Source organism: Lepidochelys kempii, chromosome 9, assembly GCF_965140265.1.
Source record: "Lepidochelys kempii isolate rLepKem1 chromosome 9, rLepKem1.hap2, whole genome shotgun sequence".
NCBI classification, from domain to species: domain Eukaryota; kingdom Metazoa; phylum Chordata; order Testudines; family Cheloniidae; genus Lepidochelys; species Lepidochelys kempii.
In genome coordinates this window covers 47,356,389-47,380,998 of record NC_133264.1, presented here as the reverse complement: position 1 = coordinate 47,380,998, position 24,610 = coordinate 47,356,389, and the positions used below count along the sequence as shown (strand labels likewise).

Genomic DNA, 24,610 nt, shown 5'->3' with positions numbered 1-24,610 from the left:
TGCCCCGTGTGCCATTGGCCCAGCGAGTGGGAGCAGATTCCCCAGCTCGTTAATTATAGGAATGGAATGACTGAGGACAAAGTGATAACGCGGTCAGCGCTTATTACAGCAGTGCAAGCGCTGTGTATTCCATGAAGGGCTGAAGTCCTTTTAGCTCAGTGATGAGTGCTGTAAAATATTTAGATAGGCAGATTAGACCCTGCTCTCACGGTTTTTGTTTTGCTCAGCTATTGGTACGAATAGCTATTCTTAGTGCTATAAATAGAAAAGCACATAAGGACACTTCACTCTTCCTGCTGCCACAGCACTGCATTGCCCAGGACTCACTGACCCAGCAGACATGCCCTACAATATGGGCCAGCCCTTAATGAGTTATTTATATGGAAGGTAGCAAAGGGCAGAGCCCTGAGCTGTGCCAGGCAGACTATTGCTGGAGACCTTTCTCATGTTGTTTTTGGATTGTGCCACTCAGTGTCTTGTGCTAGATTCTAGTGTTCTGATTTTGCAAAGGTATTTTCTACCACTGTCCAAACCCTGCCTGTCTTTATTTCTCAAACTGGGGGTTACTGACTAGTGCCAGGGGATGTTTGTACAGGGCAGAGGAGAGCTACAACAGGGGCAGGGAAAGAGACGTGACCTCAAATCTGCCCTAAGAAACACTGCAAATGTATCCCATGGTGACAGATAGAGCAGTGGGTGGACTGCTGAAAGTTACGTCTTCTCTTTCACTGCTCCAGAGCAGCCTTTAATGTAGCTGGTTGTTGAAGCAGCCCCTGGCCTAAGCTTCTCTCTCCTCTTCCCATGTTACTCAGCTCAGCCATGGAAGCATGTGCTGTTTGACCTCAGAGACCCACTAATGGATGGCTCATCCCACTACTGACAGAAAGGTGTATAGCCAAGCGTTTGACTACACTAACGGTTCGCTCATAAAAATATTCAGGAAAGCCAAATGCATTGTCTAAAGACAACACAGCACAACATGAAAAGGAAACATCTATTCTATACCCTTCTTCCAGAAAACCATTCTTATCCCACAGCATGTTCACCTTACACAGTAGGTGTGGTTCAAAGAGCCATCCTCAAACTTCCTTCTGTTTATATTGTGCACGTGTGCCAGCTAACAGCCCCCTCTATTCACTTTAAGTTTAAGTCTAACCCACTTGTTAGCTAGGTTTGTCCTTGGTAGCTCTCTATACTTTCCCATATCTCGTTTTGAATGCTGCATTCCAAGTGCTGATGAGCCATGGAGTACACCCTCCCTGTACTTGGCACACAGTTTATTCATGCATCTCTGCTTTGACACGTTTCCTATGTTCTAATGCCAAAGCTGACTTCAGTTTTGCAAAGTGGTGTACAAGGCTTGACATGGGTGAACAGAACTGTGGGAAGAGCATAAGCCATTTAGTTAACATAACTTCTCCCACCACCCATGTACATAATGTATATTATATTAGTATCATGCACATCATACCTATTCATGTGGTGTATGCTATGCCTAACAGATGCATATTGGCTAACACCACTCCAAGCAATGTGTCACCTTCTTTTGAGTGGGAGCGAAGAAAGAAACTACCATGGAAAAGGGAAATTAAAAAATAAAATAAAATACAAGAGTTTGTATCTTGGGTCTGTATCGAGCAGCCCACGGGGCAGTTCTGTTATATATGTTTTGTTCTACAGCCTAGAGGCTGCTATGCTAGGTCTGTATTAGTACCCAGACGGTTCCCCTGTCCCATGAATGTGCTGTCATGCAGGGTGCCTGCACTTCTTGTGATGGCCGTAATGATGCAAAGGAATATGCTCACATCCGCTCTGCTATGAAGATCCTCATGTTCTCAGATTCTGAGCACTGGGACATCAGCAAGCTGCTGGCTGCTATTCTGCACCTGGGGAATGTTGAGTTTGAAGGTAAACACAGCACTGCTTGCAGCTAGGTCTTCCCTTCGTCTCAATGTTTAAAGTCTGTGGATCACTATCTGCCTTCTTGTCTAAAGGCCAGCTCGTGGCTGTCTGCCAAACAGATGTGGATGGCGAGTGGGGGTGTTGGAAGGGCAGCAGCTGCAGACAATAGAAGTACTGGTGGGTGAGCCAACTGAATTCTGTTCTGAGAGGTGACCCTGTTACTGTTTCCCGGGGGGGGGGGGGGGGGTGGTGAGAAAGCCTGGATTTGTGCTGGAAATGGCCCACCTTGATTACCATGCACATTGTAGGGAGAACTTGTGGCACCTTAGAGACTAACCAATTTATTAGAGCATAAGCTTTCGTGAGCTACAGCTCACTTCTTCAGATGCATATCGTGGAAACTGCAGCAGGCTTTATATATACACAGAGAATATGAAACAATACCTATTCCCACCCCACTGTCCTGCTGGTAATAGCTTATCTAAAGTGATTTCCAGCACAAATCCAGGTTTTCTCACCCTCCACCCCCCCACACAAATTCACTCTCCTGCTGGTGATAGCCCATCCAAAGTGATAACTCTTTACACAATGTGCATGACAATTAAGCTGGGCTATTTCCTGCATAAATCCAGGTTCTCACATCCCCCCCACCCCCATACACACACAAACTCACTCTCCTGCTGGTAATAGCTCATCCAAACTGACCACTCTTCAAGTTAAAATCCAAGTTAAACCAGAACATCTGGGGGGGGGGGGTAGGAAAAAACAAGAGGAAACAGGCTACCTTGCATAATGACTTAGCCACTCCAAGTCTCTATTTAAGCCTAAATTAATAGTATCCAATTTGCAAATGAATTCCAATTCAGCAGTTTCTCGCTGGAGTCTGGATTTGAAGTTTTTTTGTTTTAAGATAGCGACCTTCATGTCTGTGATCGCGTGACCAGAGAGATTGAAGTGTTCTCCGACTGGTTTATGAATGTTATAATTCTTGACATCTGATTTGTGTCCATTTATTCTTTTACGTAGAGACTGTCCAGTTTGACCAATGTACATGGCAGAGGGGCATTGCTGGCACATGATGGCATATATCACATTGGTGGATGTGCAGGTGAACGAGCCTCTGATAGTGTGGCTGATGTTATTAGGCCCTGTGATGGTGTCCCCTGAATAGATATGTGGGCACAGTTGGCAACGGGCTTTGTTGCAAGGATAAGTTCCTGGGTTAGTGGTTCTGTTGTGTGGTATGTGGTTGTTGGTGAGTATTTGCTTCAGGTTGCGGGGCTGTCTGTAGGCAAGGACTGGCCTGTCTCCCAAGATTTGTGAGAGTGTTGGGTCATCCTTTAGGATAGGTTGTAGATCCTTAATAATGCGTTGGAGGGGTTTTAGTTGGGGGCTGAAGGTGACGGCTAGTGGCGTTCTGTTATTTTCTTAGTTAGGCCTGTCCTGTAGTAGGTAACTTCTGGGAACTCTTCTGGCTCTATCAATCTGTTTCTTTACTTCTGCAGGTGGGTATTGTAGTTGTAAGAAAGCTTGACAGAGATCTTGTAGGTGTTTGTCTCTGTCTGAGGGGTTGGAGCAAATGCGGTTGTATCGCAGAGCTTGGCTGTAGACGATGGATCGTGTGGTGTGGTCAGGGTGAAAGCTGGAGGCATGCAGGTAGGAATAGCGGTCAGTAGGTTTCCGGTATAGGGTGGTGTTTATGTGACCATTGTTTATTAGCACTGTAGTGTCCAGGAAGTGGATCTCTTGTGTGGACTGGACCAGGCTGAGGTTGGTGGTGGGATGGAAATTGTTGAAATCATGGTGGTCACTTTGGATGAGCTGTTACCAGCAGGAGAGTGAGTTTGTGTGTGTATGGGGGTGGGGGGGTGAGAAAACCTGGATTTGTGCAGGAAATGACCCACCTTGATTATCATACACATTGTGAAGAGAGTGGTCACTTTGGATGGGCTGTTACCAGCAGGAGAGTGAGTTTGTGTTGGGGGGGGGGCGGAGGGTGAGAAAACCTGGATTTGTGCTGGAAATGGCCCAACTTGATGATCACTTTAGATAAGCTATTACCAGCAGGAGAGTGAGTTTGTGTGTGTATGGGGGTGGGGGGGTGAGAAAACCTGGATTTGTGCTGGAAATGGCCCACCTTGATTATCATGCATATTGTAGGGAGAGTGGTCACTTTGGATAAGCTATTACCAGCAGGAGAGTGAGTTTGTGTGTGTGGTTTTTGGAGGGGGGTGAGGGAGTGAGAGAACCTGGATTTGTGCAGGAAATGGCCCACCTTGATTATCATACACATTGTGAAGAGAGTGGTTACTTTGGATGGGCTATTACCAGCAGGAGAGTGAGTTGGGGGGGGGGGGGCGGAGGGTGAGAAAACCTGGATTTGTGCTGGAAATGGCCCAACTTGACGATCACTTTAGATAAGCTATTACCAGCAGGACAGTGGGGTGGGAGGAGGTATTGTTTCATATTCTCTGTGTATATATAAAGTCTGCTGCAGTTTCCACGGTATGCATCCGATGAAGTGAGCTGTAGCTCACGAAAGCTCATGCTCAAATAAATTGGTTAGTCTCTAAGGTGCCACAAGTACTCCTTTTCTTTTTGCGAATACAGACTAACACGGCTGTTACTCTGAAACCTGTTACTATTCTCACTGTGAGACAAGGTTGGCAGGCCATAAAGAGGTCCCCTCACACACACTGAGGCATTAAATAACACCGTGCCCTGGCACGAATGATAATGAAAACGACTCTGTGTGCTAGGGGGAAAGGAGAGGCTGAGGGCACCTCTTCACTGGCAACGTTAAAGTGCTGCCACGGCAGCACTTTAACATGGCTTGTGTAGTCGTGGCAGAGCGCTGGGAGAGAGTTCTCCCAGCTCTCTAAACAAACCACCTCCACAAGGGGCGTAGCTACCAGCACTGGGAGTGCGGCTCCCAGCATTGGTGCACTGTCTACACTGCCACTTTACAGCACTGAAGCTTGCAGGGCTCAGGGGGGTGTTTTTTCACACCCCTGAGTGAAAAGGTTGCAGCGCTGTAAAGTGCCAGTGTAGACAAGCCCTGAGTCAGGGTTATTGTGGAAACTCAGAATTCTCTGAGTTGGGTTTGATTCAAATTGCAGCCTTAGCATTGCACTGAATGCATTCTGTAGGTGACTCTTACGTCCTCTGTTCCGTGCGATCTGATTAATCTCTTAGCTTGGGAGCTTCTCAGGGCAATGGCTTTCTCACTGGGGCCAGGTCTACACTACAGACTGCCAGCAGAGCTATGCTGGTCAGCGGTGTGGATTAACTAAACTGCTAACACTCTGCTGGTGTGGACATGGCCTGTGTTTCTATACAGTGCTCTGCCTGAGATCCTGCTCCTGGCTTTGGATAGTACAGTAATACAAACAGTAACAATACAGCCATGCACCATAGTGGTAGTGACTTGTACTGTGTGTGTATACTGAGCTTTGCGGTTTCCTCTTCCCAGCTGCTGTGTATGATCATTTGGACTGCTCTGATGTGCTGGATTCTTCACACTTTTCTGTAGCAACCAAACTGCTTGAGGTACTGGATTCTCGTCTTCTCTCACTAGCTCTCTGGTTTGTTCCCCCTTCTGGGAGGGTGGATTGTTGGCACATGTGCTTCTGTTGAGGGATTGTTTATGGTGTTTTCCTTTTGTGCTGTGTCCCCTTGTCGCTGCTAATGCTCACAGTGTTGCCCCTCCAAACTGAGAGATCTTTCCCGATATAGGCCCCAGGAACAGCTATTTTTTTCTGTGACAGTAGGCCACAGTACCGGTCAGACAGCATGTCTCTGCTTTCCCCACTTCTATCTTAGTCTCTTTTTCCTGAGTCAGACTCTGCCCATCTTTGCCAGGTCTGCTTTATCTACATCGGATGACCCAGCTGCAATGATTATTCCTATAGGTGGACTCTGGAGAACTGCAAAACAGCCTTACAAACCACTCGATCATCATCCGAGGAGAGAGCGTGTCCATGCCCCTGAGCATTGTCCAGGCTGCTGATGGGAGAGACGCCTTTGTGAAGGTAAAGGAGTTCACCCCCTCCAAGTGTGCATTGCACTGATGTTTTTCAAAGAGTGGGAATGCTTTCAGAGCTGTGTCTACAGACTCTCTCAGGGCCTGGTTCTGCAAACACTTATCACTGGGCCCTAGATCTTGCTACACTGAGCGTGCATGTTGGCTTCATTCAGCACAGCAAGCACTAGGCCGACTAGGGTTTGCATTATTGGGCTCTTACCTCCTTTTTAACTCTTCCACAGGGGATCTATGGCCATCTCTTCTTGTGGATAGTAAATAAGATCAATGCTGCAATTTTCAGCCCACCTTCTCAGGATTCTAAAAGTTCCCGCAGGTCCATTGGGCTTCTGGACATCTTTGGTTTTGAAAACTTTAACACCAACAGGTAGGATGTTCCAGATTCATTTCCGTCAGGGAAGGTGACAAATAGCAGACATAAAGGTAGGGAACAAATGAATTAATTTGCTCATTCATTGTCGTCTTCGCGCTCAAAGTAAAGATGGTGTTTGCTTCCATCACTGAATTTTCCTAGCGATGATCATGATGCACATCCCTGTGCTGACTTTTCCTGCCACACAGATGCCATTACCTCTGCTGAGCTATGTTGCACGGGACAGGGGTTCTCCAACTTCATCATAGCATGAACCACATCTTAATGGAGATCATGTTGTGGATACTTCAGGTTCCTATTCCCTGCATGCTTTCCTCTTGCCCAGTCCTCTCCTGTACATGGTTTCAGGCGCTTGATTTCCCTGCTCCTGTGGACATGCTGCCCAGATGCCTCTTCCTCCCTGACATAATGCCGATTGTCTCTTTCCCATCTCTCCTGGACATTCCTCTCCCACTGGTGGCTTCAGGCCCCAAGAGCAGCTTCTGTTTCCTCTTAGATAGTAGTGGCCCCAATGGAGGCAGCTAGACTCGCTCTTCCTCCTTGTGTCCAGCTCCTTCTATGGGCACTGAGGCTCTTTGGCAGGGAACCAGCAGGACACAAGGAGGAGAGCCAGCACCATATAACCAGCCAGCTTTCCACAGACCATTAGCAAATGCTGTGCAGACCATGAACCACAGGTGTTCTGCATATTAATGTACCAAAGATGCTACACCTGGGAAAAAGCCCAGGGAGCATGTGATCAGTATCACATTTCTGTATGCTACCTTTAATGGAATATGTGATAAATCTGTCTATAGTATGGTGGTGCCTAAAGGTCACAATCCAGATCAGGGCCTCATGGTGTGCAGACACACCAGCACACAAAATCCTTGCCCCCAATTATTTACAAGACCAGATGCAAGATGCGTGAGTGACAAACAAAAGGAGGGAAGGTGGCAGAGAGGACAAGAGTAAGAGGAATCCGATCACACACCTATACAGGTTAGCTAAGCACATACAGGCTAGCTAGGCACACAACCAGGAAGCTCCTATGGGTCTCTGTAAAAACAAAACAAAACATAAAATGAAACAATCTGTCCTGCCAGCCGCACACTATATGAAGAAGGAGTCCATTGCATGTGGGTTGTTGGGCATGGTGACATGTGCCCAGAAAGAACAACATACACCAGGTGTGTTCGTTAACAGTATGAAATGGTATCACCTAAACTATAACAGTGTTCCCTGTGTGCATGTATCAAATATAGAGTGTCAGATAATACTGTCCAGTGAAAGTGATGGTACCAGGTAACATGGAGATGACAGTGGGTCCTCATGCTGTTCCCCTGCAGCTTTGAGCAGCTCTGTATTAACTTTGCCAACGAGCACCTTCAGCAGTTCTTTGTCCGCCATGTCTTCAAGCTGGAGCAGGAGGAATACCTTGCTGAGCACATCTCCTGGAGCCACATTGAATTCACAGACAACCACCAGGCTTTGGAAGTGATTGCACTCAAACCCATGAACATTGTCTCCCTCATTGATGAGGAAAGCAAGTTCCCTAAGGTGAGAGCCTTATTCTATCTGGTCTCTTGGCTTCACACAGAGGGCAGCTGCCTAGGAAGCTCTTCTGGAGGGACTGTGAGCTGGTAAGACCCAGTGAGAGTCATTTCCCCACAGAAGTCCCTTCACTACCTTTAATGTCCTCTCCAGTTGCAACCCAAAGGGGAAAGTCCATGAGATTAAAACTCTTGTGCACACTGTAGATGGTTCACTGGTTGACTGTGTGCTGGACTGTGCTTACAGTTGGGAGGAGTTGCTGCTCCGGAATTCTTCAGGGCCAGAATAATTTGTGGCCTTTATAGACTCATAGATTCCAAGGCCAGAAGAGATTACTGTAATCATCTAGTCTGACCTCCTGTATAGCACAGGCCATAGAACTTCCCTGAAATAATTCCTAGAGAAGATCTTTTAGAAAAATATCCAAACTTTATGTAAAAATTATCATTACAAGACAATTGAGAATCCATGACAACCCTTAGTAAATTGTTCCAATGGTAAATTACCTTAATTGTTAAAATGTATGCCTTATTTCCAGTCTGAATTTGTCTAGCTTCAACTTCCAGCCATTGGATCATGTTATACCTTTCTCTTTTAGATTGAAAAGCCCATTATTATATATTTGTTCCCCAGGTAGATACTTATAGACTGTAATCAAGTCACACCTTAATCTTTTCTTTGTTAAGATAAATAGTTGAGCTCTTTGCGTCTATCATTATACAGCATGTTTTCTAATCCTTTAATCATTCTTATGGCTCTTCTCTGAACCCTCTCCAATTTATCAACATCCTTCTTGAATTGTGGACACTAGAACTGGACACAGTATTCCAGCAGTGGTCACCCCAGTGCCAAATATAGAGGTAAAATAACCTCTGTATTCCTTCTCAGTATTCCCCTGTTTATGCATTCCAGGGTCACATTAACTCTTTTGGCCACAGCGTTACACTGGGAGCTCATGTTTGGCTGATTATCCACCACAACCCCCAAAGCTTTTTCAGAGTCACTGCTTCCTAGGATAGAGAGTCCCCCATCCTGTAGATATGGCCTACATTCTTTGTTCCTAGGGGTATGCATTTACATTTAGCCAAATAAAAAGCATATTGTTTGCTTGCACGCAGTTTACTAAGCGATCCAGATCACTCTGAATCAGTGACCTGTCCTCTTCATTATTTACCACTCCCCCAATTTTTGTATCATCTGAAAACTTCATCAGTGATGATTTTATGCTTTCTTTCAGGTCACTAATAAAAACATTAATGAGTGTTGGGCCAAGAACAAATCCATGCGGGACCCCTCTGGAAACTCACCCACTCAATGACAATTCCCCATTTACAATTACATTTTAAGACTTATCAGTTAGCCAGTTTTTAATCCATTTAATGTGTGCCATGTTAATTTTATATCGTTCTAGTTTTTTTAAACATGTCATGCCTTATAGAAATCTAAGTATATTATGTCAACCCTTTTACCTTTATCAACCAAATCTGTAATCTCATCAAAAAAGAAATCAAGTTAATCTGACAGGATCTATTTTCCATAAAGCCATGGTGATTTGCATTAATTATCTTACCTTCCTTTAATTCTTTATTAATCAAGTCCCATATCAGCTGCTCCATTATCTTGCCAGGGATTGCAGTCAGGCGACCAGCCTATAATTACCCAGGTCATTCCATTTACCCTTTTAAAAAAATGTTACATTAGCTTTCTTTCAGTCTTCTGGTTCCTCAATTCTCCAAGACTTATTGAAAATCAACTTTCACAGTCCAGCAAGCTCTTCAACCAACTCTTCTAAAATTCTTGGATGCAAGTTATCTGAACCAGATTTTTAAAATGTCTAACTGTAGTAGCTTCTGTTTAACATCCTCCAGAGATGCTAGTGGAATGGGAAGAGTGTTATCATCACCATAGGATGAGACTATAGCATCTGTTTTCTCCCCAAATACAGAACAGACATATTTATTGAAGACATCTGCCTTTTCTGTATTATTATTGATAATTCTACTATTTCCACATAGTAGTGGACCAATACCATTGTCAGGATTCTTTTTTATCCTATTATATTTAAAAGACTCCTTCCTATTGTCATGCTGGCCATAGCTGCCTCCTTGTGTCTCTTTGCTTCCCTTATCAATTTTCTACAAGTCCTAATTTCTGATTTATATTCATTACTATTAACATCCCCTTCCTTCCATTTGTTATAATATAACAGATATATGTATCTGCCTTCACTTCCACTCTAAACCAAGTTATTTTTTTAACCAGCCTTCACCCTCAGTTTTGGCTTTTTGGGCATCTAGTAAGGTAGTCTTAAATAATGCAGCTGTGCCAGGTGGTAAGAGCACAGAGGCTGGAGAGCATCCCCCATGCTCTCTGCATGCTCCAGGAAAGGGATAATCACAACTGCAGTCCCTGCACTCAGAAGAGCAAAGGGTTTGCTCCCCCTTTATTATCTCAAGGGCCCATGGCACTTCAAAGAGCACAGCCCTGCCCATTCTACATGCTGTTTGCCACCCAAAGGAGGAGGAAGCTGTTGAGGCATCCCTTTAACAACAGGATTATCCTAGTGGTTTTTTTCCCCTCCCTGATTAATTGTAATGAAAACTATATGCTTAATGACAAGCACCCAGCTGACTGCCAGCCAACCAAACTCATCTGTTGAGCTTCCCATAGATTGGCTATGCAGCAGAATCCTGTCTGTAACCTCCAGAGATGCATAAGGGCCAGGGCAAGGAGAGCGGTGCCAGCCTCATGGAGGGCCTCTGTGCCACTGAGCCTGTGCTGGGCAGGAAGGCTCAAAGAGGCCAGGGGAACATGCTCTCAAGCAACTCTTACTGCCTCTTGCACAGCTTTGGGGAGCCCCAAGCAGCGGGGGTGACTCCCTGGCCCCAGGGTAGCAGGACACACTCACTGGTGCTGTGAAGTGCCAGTGGATACTCTAGCTAGGCCCTGTCTTTGTATTTGAGAGTGCTAGGATGGTGCCCTACTGCTAGATCCAGCTCCTAACAACATTGTCCCTCCCTCCCACTCCAGCGCAATCACCCAATGCAGGTCCAGATTTAACCCTTTGTTATCTTGGAGCACTATTTTTTTTGCTCGCACTGTAGAGGCCAGTGCTTGCAGAGAGAATCTGCTTCACCCCTGGCTCTTGGTTGTGTTTGTTCCTAGGGCACTGACGCCACTCTGCTAAACAAAATCAATTCCCATCATGGCAAAAGCAAAATCTACATCCCACCGAGGAGCGTCCATGACACCAAATTTGGTATCAACCACTTTGCTGGGATTGTCTATTACCAGTCAAAAGGTGAGAACACTTCAAGTACAAGCATGGTCCTCCTCAGAAGCAAAGAGAGGAGAGCGCCTGTCCCCTGAGGCAGCTGCCCCATGGGTCATTGTCATCTCCCTGGTGCTAGATTACACGCAGCCTCCTGCTTGCCAAGCAGAAGTAATGAAGGCAAGAGGATTCATTTAAATTGAGGTGCAAGTTACTGTAAATTAGGTTTATTTTTGAGTAGCAGCCTGGGACCAGAGCCAGCGCAGATGATGAGGTTATTTTATTTCTGACCCACAGGTTTCCTGGAGAAGAATCGTGACATGCTCAGCTCCAACATAATGCAATTGGTTTACTCTTCCAAAAACAAATTCCTGAGGCAGATCTTCCAGGTGGAAACAACTGTGGCTACCCTAGGCCGTGGAAGCATAAGACATCTCAGAGCTGAGCATACCCTCAAGGTTGGCTTTCTTCCACTTGATTACAAAAAAATCTGGAGTGTGCTTGATTATCTTCAGCCTTCTGAATGGTCTTACATTCTGTCTGCAGACTCTTCTGTCTTTCCCTTGAGCAATTTGTGCACTGGTAGAACAGCTTGCGTGATCAACTGGAGTCCTGAATTATTGCCATAAACTGCTGTGATGTCAACCCAAAACTCAGAGTAACAGGGGGCCTTAGGACTTCCTCTCCCTGAATGGCCCATGCGGAGGCTACATTCAGGCTTGCATCAAAGCATTTGAGCTGTACTGCTCAGACAGCAAACTGACAAGTCTATATTGAGTCTGCCTCAGCTGTGCCTGGCTTTCTGTCTGAAGGTAGATGCCAGCTGAAATCGTCTAAGCGTGCACATGTTCATCACTATAGTATTTGAGTGCCTGTGTGTGTGAATAGGTCTGAGTGGAGGTGGTATGGAGAAAATCATGACTAAAGGCATGCCTTGTAAACCCAGAAGCTCCTTTTAATTGAAGCAAGCCGTGACCAGGAGGCACCATGGTAGAGTGAATACAACTCTAGGAGCAGGCAGACAAGTGGCAATTCATTAAAAAATTCTCCATCTAAAGTCCCAGGATAGCTTGTTGGGAACCTCAGAACTTCATGTGGGATCATTTAAGAGTATCACAGGAAGTGATCTGGGAGTGGAACATTGTGCAATCCAGGCATTGTGCATGGGATCATTCAGATAGCCAATCCAGAATAAAATATGAGTCCTGTGAACTACAGCCTAAGATCCCTGTCCCAGATACTGTTATATTGGATAGCAAGGTTGTAATAGGGTGCACTCACCTCTCGCGAGTGCCCCTGTTTGAGTGTGTGTTTTTTCTCAATTTTCTCCACTCATGGTGCCCCGTTGGCTACTGTAGTTGTCAGGCAGGTCTGGCCGAGTCTCTCACAGTCGTGCAAAACCAAACAAATCCCTTCTGGGGTACACAATCCAAAATGTCCCCCATGTCCTGCACCCTCCCTCAGTCTTTCACCAGCCCAACAGGGCCCATCACTGTACCCTCGCTTGGTCCAGCTAGGTTGCAAGGCTCCCACTCTGGAACTGAGCAGTGCCCTGAGGGCTTTTTTCCTGGGGTCACCTTGCCTCTACTTGAGTCCTCAGTGACCCCAGCTTTCCTGCTGAGCCACCCTTCTTGGACTCAGTTTGCTGACCACAGCTCCCCACTGAGTCAGTCCCAGTGCAGCCCTCTTCCCTGGGATGCCACAGCTCTAATTCCCTTCCTTAGGGTACAGCCACTTCCCTTAGTGGCTGGGCGGGGACCCAGTCCCACCCACTGCTCCGGGTCCCAACCCAGGGACCCTTTAATCCTTTTGCTGCATCCCTTTACTAATTGCTGCTCTATGTTTCCCTGGACCATTTCCCTATAGTCCGTCTTAGTTGAGTCGCAGCAGCCAGCCAGAAGCTGCTTCCTCACTCCCCCAGTCCCTGCCAGTAACTACCTGCTTGGTCCCAGCAGCCAGCCAGAAGCTATTCTCAGGCTCCCCCAGTCCCTGCCAGTAACTAATCCAGTGTTTCTCAAATGCGGCCACCAGGAGCTTTTCTTGCAGCCAGAGCCTCCCGGGGCTGTGATGGGGTGGGGGTGGGTGGCAAAATGGTGGCCCTTTCCCCTCTCTGTTGCTCCTGGATGCACTGCCTTGATGTTGATTGCTGGGACTGCCAGCAGGGGTTGGGCTCTGCCTCCTTCTGGAGACATCTGGAGCACAACGCTGGAGGAGCAGGCAGCCACCTTCCCAGGGCAGTGGGGCTCAGGCTTTGGGCCTCAGCTCTGGGGCGGTGGGGCAGCAGGTTCTGGCCGAGGAACTTTGGGCTCCAGCTCTGGACTCTGGCTGTGTAACAGCAGGTCCCAGGCTCTGGCCATGGGGCTTCAGGCTCCAGTCCCCCGCTGCCTCCCCCAACCCCTCACCCACCAAACCTCATTGCCTCTGACCCCTGCTGCCTCCCCTGACCCCGCATCCAGGGCTTAATGTGTCCCTAGGCTTGGCAGGGCTGAGTAAGTCTGCTGTGAAACAAGATACTTGCATGTTTGTTAATATCATGTTTCACAACAGACTTACTAACTAGCAATAAATAAATTACAGTGATTTGGACGTGTGTATGTGCATATTTAGTTGTTTTTCCTAAAGCTAATTAAGTATTTTAGGGGAAAGTGTGAGAGCGGTCATGAGCAAGCGTTGGTGGCCGCAGTCTGAGGCCATCAAAACATTTGTCCTGAGAACCCCTGAATTAATCTGTCCAGCCCCTGCAGCCAGCCAGGAGCAGTCTTGCTCTCCTAGGCCCTGCCAGTAGGTTAAACTCACTCTGTAATGGCCCTATAGCTCCTTTCATATGAGCCTGCTGGGCCCTGATAGGCTGCTCCTTGCAGCCTCTTTCCTGATTGGCTGCTGCCCACGTAGCCTCTCTAGGCAACTTGGAGGACCCCCTCCATTGCCCTTTTCTGGGGTGGGGTGTGACAGAGCCACAAGGCAGCAGGGCCTACTCCACCCCATCACAAAGATATTTCCCTAAGTAAGAGACTGAGTAGTCTGTGTACTTGGCACTCTTATCGCAGTGCAGCCTACAAAAAGGGCATGGCTAAGCAGATTGCGAACTGATCATGGCCTTTCCCCCACTGTACAGTGCTCCTTGGATGGGCCTGAGGGACCTCCTGTCTGCGCCTTCCAAAAGGCAATGTAAGCCACTCCTCATCACCCTCCCTCCACACCTCGCGAGGTTGGCTGCTTGCCTTTGGCCACTGACGCTAACTTAGCTCTGCCTCATGGCCCAGGTGCAGTGTGCGAGTCTTTAAAATTCACGATTGCAAAGTTACCTTAGAGACGTGTATCTAAGGGTGTAAAAATGGGGCAGGATTTTATTGTATGAAGTGAGAAGCAAAGAGTGGTTACCAACGTACCCAGCAAGAGTGGGGGAGGGCAGAGTTCAGTTTACATGCTTTTCCTTAACTGTCACATTTCTTCACTTTAGAGTGTTTAAGCAACCTCAGGTCTCAGAGTAGCAGCCGTGTTAGTCTATATCCGGAAAAAAGAACAGGAGTACTTGTGGCACCTTAGAGTCTAACAAATTTATTAGAGCATAAGCTTTCATGAGCTACAGCATCCAATGAAGTGGGCTGTAGCCCAGGAAAGCTTATGCTCAAATACATTTGTTCATCTCTAAGGTGCCACTCCTGTTCTTTTAAGCAACCTCAGTGTTGCCTGAAGGTATTTTGTCTTTTACTTTTCATATTAGGTAGGTTTCCTGCCTGGGGTGGATAGCAAATCATCCTCCTAGCTTGCTGTAATACTTGTTATCTATCTGCTCCCCTGGCTCTATTTCCTGATTCTGTCCTCTGATGTCCTTTCTTCCTCCGTCTCTGTCCCGCTCTGGCTTTCTGCAATCCAGAGCATCGTCTGCCTCTGCTCAGGTAAATAGCTTGAGGGAAGATGGAAGTGAACAGTGGAATAAGCAGCAAAGGGCAAGCTGGAGTGGCATCTGTGTAGAGAATAACCTTGTGATTAAGAATTGGGTTTATTTGCACTGCTTTAGTGGTTTCTTGTCTCCTCAGAAAGCCTGTGTTATTTGAAACTTTTTCTTTGGAGCATGCATGGGAAATGCAATGGCTCATCTGTGAGGAAAGAGATGTTTTTCCAGTGGGGATGCATGGCTCAATTCAAAGCCCACGTACGTGAGTGGAAAGACTCCCATTAACTTCCATGGGCTTTGTATCAGGCCCATACTTTGGAGCCTGGGAAGTAAAGGCTGTAGAGAGGAATGGTGGGTTAATGGCTCCATGGGACTTTGCTGTCCTGAGTTGATAGAACTGCTCCTCGAGATCACTGGGAGAGAAACCACAATCCTATTCCTGGCAACAACGTCCTTAATTGTGTAGTCACGTGAGACCATCAGGATACAGGTGTCAGATCTCTCTGTGGCTGTCTTACTGACTTATTGAGGTAGAAGATGGACTGCTAAAATGTGGGAATATCCAATGTTAATTAGGCTCATGTACTGTAGTTATTTTAGCTGTTCTGATCAGATGCCTACTAGCTTTAAGTGAATAATCTGTGTTGTAGCTGCTCTAAGGCAGTGGTTTTCAAACTGTGGGTCATGACCTGGTACTGGGTTGCAGAATGTAAGGCACTGGGTCGCGGCGGCTCTGGTCAGCCCCACCGACCAGGCTGTTAAAAGTTCCATCAACGGTGCTGCCTGGATAAGGCAGGCTAGTCCCTACCTGTTCCAACACCATGCTGCACCCCAGAAGTGGCCAGCACCAGGTCCAGCTCCTAGGCGGGGGGGCCATGGGGTGATGCGTGCTGCCCCTGCCCCGAGCACCAGCTCCGCCCACCCATTGGCCGGGGGCGGTGTCTGCAGGCAAGAGCCACCCACCTACGAGCCAGACCTGCTGCTCGCCGCTTCTGGGTGCAGTGTGGTCAGTAGTGCCAGGGTAGGCAGGAAGCCTGCCTTAGCACCGCTGCTGACCGGGAGTCGCCGGAGGTAAGCCTGCGCCCCAATCCTGCACCCCAATCCTCTGCCCCAGCCCTGAGCCCCCCCAAACCCAGAGCCCCTTCCTGAACCCCAAACTCCTCATCCCTGGCTCCATCCCAGAGCCTGCACCCCCATCCCAGAGCCTTGACCCCCCCCTTGCACCCCAACCCCCTACCCCATCCCAGAGTCCCCTCCCACACCCTGAACCGCTCATTCCCAGACCCACCCCACAGCCCTCACCCCCACACCCCAACCCTCTGCACCTGCCCTGAGCTCCTCCCACACCCCAAACCCCTCATCCTGAGTTCCGTTGGGTCATGGGTATCAACAATTTTCTTCAACTGGGTCACCAGAAAAAAATTTTGAAAACCACTGCTCTAAGGCACTCTGAGGAAATATTTTCCAAAAGTACATGTGTTTGGCCACGGGAGGGCAGTGTTGATCCATAGGTAAAGCTGTGGACGTGCTCAGTGTTAGATGTTGAAGTGTGAATGTTTAGAGAGGAATGACAATCAGAATGGATTTGCGTAAGTGTAATAGCAACATGGGCCAATGGAGTGTGTGGTTCCCCTGTGTCAAAGAAACCTTGTGTCACATAGTTATTAGCTCCTTGCTCTGAAGAAGCCCTGTACTAAAACAAAACAAAACAAACAAATGCAATAGAACCCTGCTGTAGGTAGGATAGGACAAGAAGCAATGGGCTTAAATTGCAGCAAGAGCAGTTTAGGTTGGACATTAGGAAAAACCTCCTAACTGTCAGAGTGGTTAAGCACTGGAATAAATTGCCTAGGGAGGTTGTAGAATCTCCATCATTGGGGATTTTTAAGAGCAGGTTGGACAAACACCTGTCAGGTGTTAGATAATACTTAGTCCTGCCTTGAGTGCAGGGGACTGGATTATATGACCTCTCAAGGTCCCTTCAGTTCTATGATTCTGATTTGCACAGAGTGTCACTGTAATGGAATGTGCAGTTTAAACACAATGGAAAGCTGAGATTAACTCCTACTACAATGCTCTGTCTAACAAAGAGTGTGGAAAATTCTGCTCCCACTTAGGCGGGTGAAAACTTGCAGTAACTAAAGTAAAGGTGTGTTTCCACTGGAGTTGCACCAGTGGAACAGAGAGCAGAATTCAGCACAGTTGCTATAAGCATAAGAACTCTGTATTTATGACCATATGCAGATCAGCTCTTAACTTTTCACTATGTATTCTGTGTATTTGTACCATTTCACTATTTACAATAGCAATAACGACCTTGGAGTTAGACTTCTGTAGCTAATGGCTGACTGGGAAGCCATGGGCCCTTAGCCTGGGCAGCTGGGCATGAACTGCCAGGTAATACCTAGCCTGGAGGTCAGTATTGCTTACGTACATGCTGTTTCCTATCAAGCTCACAAGCACACACATATTAATTACCATTGCAATAATAACCTGGTATATGCCAAGACAGGTCCTATAATATACCCAGAACTTGTCCGCAGAGAAGGATCCTGGCCCTTGGTACGCATGATGGGTAGGACTTTGCCACTTCCATACACACTGAGCAGCACTTTACTCATGTGAGTAATCCCAGTGAGTGCCGGGGGATTACTGGCATGAGTAAGTACAGCATAGAGTAAGGATGGCAGATGGGTACAGAAACAGAAATTAGGGGCCTGGCAGAAAATGTGTTTCTCTTTCCAGGAACACGCAGCGACGTTATTAGTAGGCCCAAGGGAGATAAGAATCATGTATGTGCTTATTCTCTCCAGGGCTTGGATACCAACAAACGCCTGTCTACATTAGGTGGTCAATTCAAACAGTCTCTGGAGCAGCTGATGAAAATCCTGGGGAACTGCCAGCCGTACTTCATTCGCTGTATCAAACCCAATGACTACAAGAAGCCTTTGGTAATACTTCAAAAATACTAGATCAACGTCTTACCCGCAGTAATGTTTGTGTTTAGGGGGAAAGTGACTTAACAGAAATCCTCAGTTGCTATATAGCATCTTGTATTTCCACCTTAACTAAGAATAGCTGGAGTTCTAAGGTGGCTGTAATAAAAAAGGCAACAGTATAGAGTGACTTTAATTTTAAATGGACCCTGCAAAAGGTTTTGGAGTGATGTATTGCAAAACCAGGAATGAGGAATATACTGAAACATGTTATAAAAGCCTCCCTTGTACCTAAAAAACAGATAATAGGGAGGGTTTTAACTAACAACAAATAGGGAAAGGGAAAAAAATATAACTATGGGGCCAAAAGTGATCATACTGAGAGACAAAGGTGCTGGTGTTTAAAGTGGAGAAGGGCCATCTGAGCAGAGTCACAAGGGAAGAGCGAAGGTCTTGCAGTTAAGACACTGGACTGGGACTCAGGAGATCAAGACCCGGTTCTGCCGTAGACTCCCTGTGTGACCTTGGGCAAGTAATTTCATCTGTCCATGCCTCAGTTCCTTCGTTTGAATTGGGGACAATAGCACTGCCCTACCTCAGCTGGTGTGCTAAGAGGATAAAAGAGAGTCAACAGAGGGGAAGTGCTCAAAGATTGCAGTGATGTGGCTATAGAAGAACCTAGATCAAATGGAATTAAGTTCTATGTTGCAAGGTGCAGCACCACCAAGGTGCAATTACCTGCCAAGCTAGGAATTGATGATGGGATCGTCCTTACCAGAACCTCCCAAGCAGCCAAAGGACAGACTACATTTGAAATGCATTCTAGGGCTTTGTATTCATGATCTTGCATCTTTGCAAAAACCTGCATCAACCTGCTGTGGGCAACTAGGACCTGGCCCAAAGCCCACCAAGATCAGTGAGAGTCTTCCTAAGGACTTCAGTGGGCTTTGGACCAAGCCTCTAGTGACCAGTGTTTGCAGATGTAAATTTAGGGGGTGGATTGAGCTCCTTTGACAAATGTGTGTCCACCTTAGTTTTGGAAACAAAGGGCCAACTCCTCAGCTGCTATAAATCAGCACTGCTCCATTGAAGTCAATGGAGTGATGTCAGCTTGTATCTGCTGAGGATCTGGCTCAGAAACAGAGAAATACTAATTTTAAAAAAAGAATTGGCCATGTGTTGACTCACACGCTAGCTGCACTGTTGTTTCCTGAATAGAGCACATCATTTTGGATAGGCCGAGTCTTCTCTTGCAAACTGCCATGTGCTTTCAATTCCCATTGACTTCAGTGGGCATTAAGGATGCTCAGAACCCCATGAGAGGTGCTCAGTGCCTGGCCGAATTGAGCCCATAGAGTAGTCTAATCATATCAGACCAGATCCAACTCCCTTTTTAAGTTTGTGGGAAGACCCCCATTATTTCAGGGGGAGATAGACTGGGTCCTCACCTCCAACAGGGACAGGGCTCAGGTTGCAATGAAACAATAATGGAATGACTTTTCCATACTGCCGTGCAGACCAAGGCCCTGACCCTGCCAACTTATGCCCATGCTTACCTGTTAGTACGTGACTAGTCCCACGCAGGTCACTGAGACTACTTGCCTGCTTAAAGTGGGTCAGCCTAGGCAGGATCGGATCCTATGGCGTAACTGATGTCACTTGGAGGGTATATCCCTGCCTTTCATCCAGTAGCCCTGAAAAGTTACTGTGCACCTCTCAGCCAGCACATGTCCCACCACAGCAGATGTAGCCACAAGTAAGCATGCCAGTGCCAGTGGTATGTTTCTATTTTCTCAGTCTCTGTGTGATATGAACAGAAAAACAACTACAGAGGACTGTAGAAAAAAAAAAAGCACTCTGTCCACTCTCAACTGTTCAAAGTAGCTGGCAAATATCTCTTCACTGGTACCTGATGGTCTGTTCATATTTACAGCAGGCAAGGATTCTGAAATCCTGTCCTTTATCTGCCCACTGGGGCTGGCTGTCATTATTCAGGATGTGAGGAAGTTCACTTTTTAAAGTAACCTCTTTATAGCCCTGATCTTAACACTTCGCAGTTCATGAAATCCTGCCCTTCCCCTCCCTTAGTCTCTGTGGCTTGTAGAAAAGGCCCTTTAAGGGGTTACACTTTCCAAAGTGACAGTTTAAAAACAAACTATGCACAAAAACTATAGCACTAGACCACACTACGTGAGGCCTGAGGCTCCAGGGTCTTACCGCTTGTGCCATCACTGACACTTGTGCAAAGGGAGAGTACAACCCTATTGGGCTGATTCGGTAGCATTCAACAGCCACTTGCAGAGGTGTCAGTGACTAACAGGTGGAAGTCTGCAGTGAATCTGGCCTGGTTTGTGTCATCTTGGTTTCTTTCAGCCCTTGTGCTTGCGGTAGGGATGTTAAGCACTCTTGGTGGAAGTTTCAGGGATGTCCAGATTTTACATTTGCTTGCTCAGATTGGGTCTTGCCTTCATAATTACCCATTTCATACACCTGTCTGGCAATCTGAATGCCAAGGTATGGGATGTCCTATGTACATGCTCACCTTTGAGCACTGGGCCCACAGTATGATGGATTACTTTAAGGTGTGGATTTTTAAAGGACCTCACCCTAACCTCTAATTTTGTTCTTTTGATAAAATGCAGGCACAATTTTGCAGGTGTAGTTTCTGATCTGTAGATATCTGCTGGTTTGTGGGATCAGTTAGGAAGTCGGACCACTAAGTGTCACAAATGTTCCTGCATTTGCTACCTACAAAAGTATACCCACAATTTCTCATGGGTCTAAAAGTGCAGATCTGGAATTGGAAATGGCCTTTAAAAAAATCGGACCCAAAGTAAATAGATCATTTCTGCTGCTGGCGTGTGCAAATATGCAGCTCTACAGAAGTCCCTTTCTTACACCAGCAATGGATTTGATGCATTGACTTATATAAAAAAGGCAATTAAAAAAAGAGAGTAGTATCTCATTTTGAAACCATCCTGGTATCTGCGGGATGGAGTCAGCAGATGCTCTCTAAGGAATGTTACATGAACAATTTGTTTCTGTGATAAGTTTCTTCATGTGTCTGTCCTTTCAGTTGTTTGATCGGGAGCTGTGTATCCGACAGCTGCGCTATTCGGGAATGATGGAAACCATTCGGATTAGGAAGGCTGGCTACCCAATTCGCTACAGCTTTGCAGAGTTCTTTGAGAGATACAGAGTCCTGCTGCCAGTGTCCACTCGAGAACAGGTGTGTCCACAGGAACTTGATTAATGCTAACTGGACTTTTCCTGATGGGGCACTGAGGGTAATATAGTCTCAGTTAGATTTTAAGCCTAAAATGGTCTCAGCTCACTGCTCACATGTACTGGATCACATGGCTAACCAGGGTTTAAATGCTTCTATTCTTCATGTTCCCTTTAGCTCATGCTTTTAGATCCAGTGGTCCTGGGTTCAGTTTCTGCAAACATCCCAACCAAGCGCATCATTCCAGATCTAAAGCACTTTCATTCTCTGCACCCTCATTTCTGAGATCTCTCTGTGCTGAGAAATTAACATGCCCCTGGCTTTGGATACCAGGACTTCTCAGAACAAAAACTAACATTCCTCTAGCTCTCAGTTCTGGAGCCGTTTAAACCTGAGCCATTTCTACTCTTGGCACTCTCAATCCTAGGCCTCTCAGACCTCCTAAATTTCTGTTCTTCATGCTTTGAAATGCCAGGTCCATAGATGTTTAGATCCTGCAACTTCTGTATTTCTAACCAAGTCCCGATCAGTGACAATGATTTTTTCCCCTATCAGCTGCAGGATGATGCTCGTCGGTGCTGCATTTACATTTCTGAGATGGTTCTAGGAAAAGATGAAGACTGGAAAATTGGAAGAACCAAGATTTTCCTCAAAGTAAGTAAAAAAGGCCATTTGCTACCTCTTAAGGTTAAAAAAAAAATGTGGGTGTGTCATCAGAAAGCTTGAATTCCCAGTTAAGGAGAACTAAGTCAGCAATCCTGAGTTCTAATGTGAATGCTATCCTCCTCTCCAAGTCCAGCTCTTTGGCCCTCTATACAGTGTAGTTCAGTGGGTATCGTTGTGCCACCAAATGGCTCATCCCATAAGAGATTCACTCACCCACTCCCATTTCCCATTTGTGCAGAGGACCAGCGCATTGCACTTCATAACTCCCTGCTTAGGCCCTGAAGGTACAGAGCATGTTATAGTGTGGGCATACTGTATGCCTGCAGATGGCTACAAGCAAGAACAGTGTGGCCAGGTGCTGCATAAACTTCCTCCTCCAGTTCCGACAATGCACATTGATGCCAACTCGCAGCACACCTGCAAGTTCTGGGTCTCTTCAGCACAGATGCTGCCCTTTGTGTCAAGTGTCTGGTGGTTCTGTGTTGAAACCGTTAAATCAATGTATATTTGTGACCTCTTTTTAACAGGATTATCACGATATGGTATTGGAGGTGCAGCGAGACAAGGCGCTCACTGAAAAGGCCATTCTGATCCAGAAGGTGCTGAGGGGATTCAAGGACAGGTGAGTGCTTTTAAAGAGCACGAGAGTTCGTAGTTGTATAAATTCTCACAGACTATTCTCCTCCTTGGGGTGCAGTATAACATAAGTAAAGCACGGTCTATATCAATCCGCAGCTTTCATTGGCCTTCAATTAGACTTCAGATAATATACTGATGGGGCCATATAAATAGATGGGCAAAGATTTTGCTCATAGATTTGTTATGTTTTCTGTTTCATTTTATCTTACAAAATCCAGTGGTGCTGTACATGGCACCCCACATGTTTGTGAAAGAATGATCAATAAATCCGCCTGGAAGGAGGATTTGCATTTATCAGTTTTTAGTAAACAATGGGCTAAGTCTCAGTGCATGAAATCCCACTGCAGTCAGTGTCCTCTTTTAATCTGTTTTAACCCTATCTTAATTTTAATTTTAACCCTATTCAGTTCTTCTCCCTGCCAGTGTAGAATTGTTCCCTGTAGTTATGGTTCCTAATGTTTTGTCCAGTTCAGTTTAAAAAGACAATGTATGTCGAGTTTACTTACATACTAGCACACAGCCATCCTCAGCTGCTCAGATTCCTTAAAGGTTTGAGTTATCACTTAATCTAACTCTGGCCAATCAAAGTGTGTTTTAGGGAAGAGTTCTAACTGTGTTCGGGAATGCGTCCATCCGTGAATGTGTAATACGGGTGTCATCCACCCTGCATTTACTGGGAGAGTGATCACTGTAGGAAGTTTGCAAAACTCATCTGAATAAGCAAACATTATCAGTAAAAACTCGAGTTCTAAGCATATGGTGATCAGACACATAGGGTTAACTTATCTAGGTTTGATTTCTGGAAACTGGACTACGTTTTCAGCTGTCACATCTCCAATGGATTTCACGGAGCTACTCCAGCAAAGCACGTGGCCTGGAGTTACTGCTGAGAACATTACTGGAGCATCATGGGTCAATCAATAGGGATTACTGGTACTTTCCCTAGACTCTCCTCCTCTCCATTAACAAGTGGATACAGAGTGCATGTGACAGGATTTTGGCTATCTTGTCTAATTCATTCTGCTGCTTTACTTGCGCTGAGAAGCAGGGTGAATCTCTCACTGGTGCTATGCAAGGGGTCAGGCTAGATGATCAGAATGGTCCCTCCTGGGCTTACCATCTGTTAGCATGGGGTGCAGGCGGACAGGATGTTGTGACTGAGAGGGCTAAGTATGGGCTAAGAGGGGAGAGCCACTGCTTCATTCCTGCCCCTCGCCCTGGTCTGTTGTATAAGATATGGCAGGACTGCCTAGCAGAGTAACCTATTTCTTCACCCATCTACTTTTAGGAAGCAGTTTCTAAAACAGAGGCAGGCTGCTGTGAAGCTGCAGGCAGCTTGGAGGGGTTATTACGGCAGGAAGAATTTCCGACTGGTAAGCGAGTGGGGTCTGGCCTTGAGAGAGTGTGAATACTGTGCTGTACATGGCGGGAGTTCAGAGTGGCTGCTCAGCAATGAGAGAGAATGGGCAGTGGGGTGGTGTATGGAGAAGAGGGGTTAAGCCCAACAAGGAGCACCTTAACCCTTGTTGAACCCAAGACACACCCTCTTATTAGTAAAGCAGTTACCCCTACCTAGTCCCAGGAAGGCCATTTTCTTCCATTCAGTTCTCTTCAGTCCTGTTCTCTCCTTCCTTTGCCTCTGTTTCCTGGGATTAATGTCATTCCGTACATTCAATAGGCCATGATCTTCAAAACCCACTTTAAAGAACACTGCACTGGCAGGAAATAAAGCATTCACTCCAGTGGTAATTTCCAGTAGCTGTGTCAGTTGTCCTGAGTCTTTGTCCAGGGTAGCTACAGAACTTGTTATCCTCTATCCAGCCCAACACAGTCCTGGCCTTGTTTGCATCAAGCCTAACTGCTTCCACTCATTCTTCTACACATTCTGCAGATCCTGCTGGGCTTCGAGCGCCTGCAGGCCCTCTTCCGGAGCCGGCTACTTGCTAAGCAGTATGAAACAGCCCGGGCCAGTGTGATTAAGTTTCAGGCCCTATGCCGAGGTTACCTGATGCGTCAGAAGACGGCAGAGCAGATGAAGGCTGTGTGCATTATACAGGCATATGCCAGGGGTATGTTTGCTCGTAGGAGTTTCCAGAGGATGAAGAGAGAGGTATGTGTGCACAG

At 46.5% G+C, this 24,610-nt stretch overlaps 1 protein-coding gene across 5 annotated transcripts in view; it reads left to right on the top strand.

The window, feature by feature from the left end:
- The window catches only part of MYO7B (myosin VIIB), a 99,811-nt gene that overhangs the window by 28,692 nt on the left and 46,509 nt on the right, over positions 1-24,610 (top strand). For all 5 annotated transcript variants that reach the window (XM_073360171.1, XM_073360170.1, XM_073360173.1 and 2 more), the window contains exons 9-21: positions 1,755-1,908; positions 5,375-5,451; positions 5,814-5,933; positions 6,169-6,311; positions 7,646-7,856; positions 11,016-11,151; positions 11,419-11,579; positions 17,833-17,970; positions 21,032-21,184; positions 21,737-21,835; positions 22,375-22,469; positions 23,775-23,859; positions 24,378-24,596. In XM_073360171.1, coding sequence (XP_073216272.1) covers positions 1,755-1,908; positions 5,375-5,451; positions 5,814-5,933; positions 6,169-6,311; positions 7,646-7,856; positions 11,016-11,151; positions 11,419-11,579; positions 17,833-17,970; positions 21,032-21,184; positions 21,737-21,835; positions 22,375-22,469; positions 23,775-23,859; positions 24,378-24,596 — 1,791 coding nt within the window. The remainder of the gene's footprint in view (positions 1-1,754; positions 1,909-5,374; positions 5,452-5,813; positions 5,934-6,168; positions 6,312-7,645; positions 7,857-11,015; positions 11,152-11,418; positions 11,580-17,832; positions 17,971-21,031; positions 21,185-21,736; positions 21,836-22,374; positions 22,470-23,774; positions 23,860-24,377; positions 24,597-24,610) is intronic.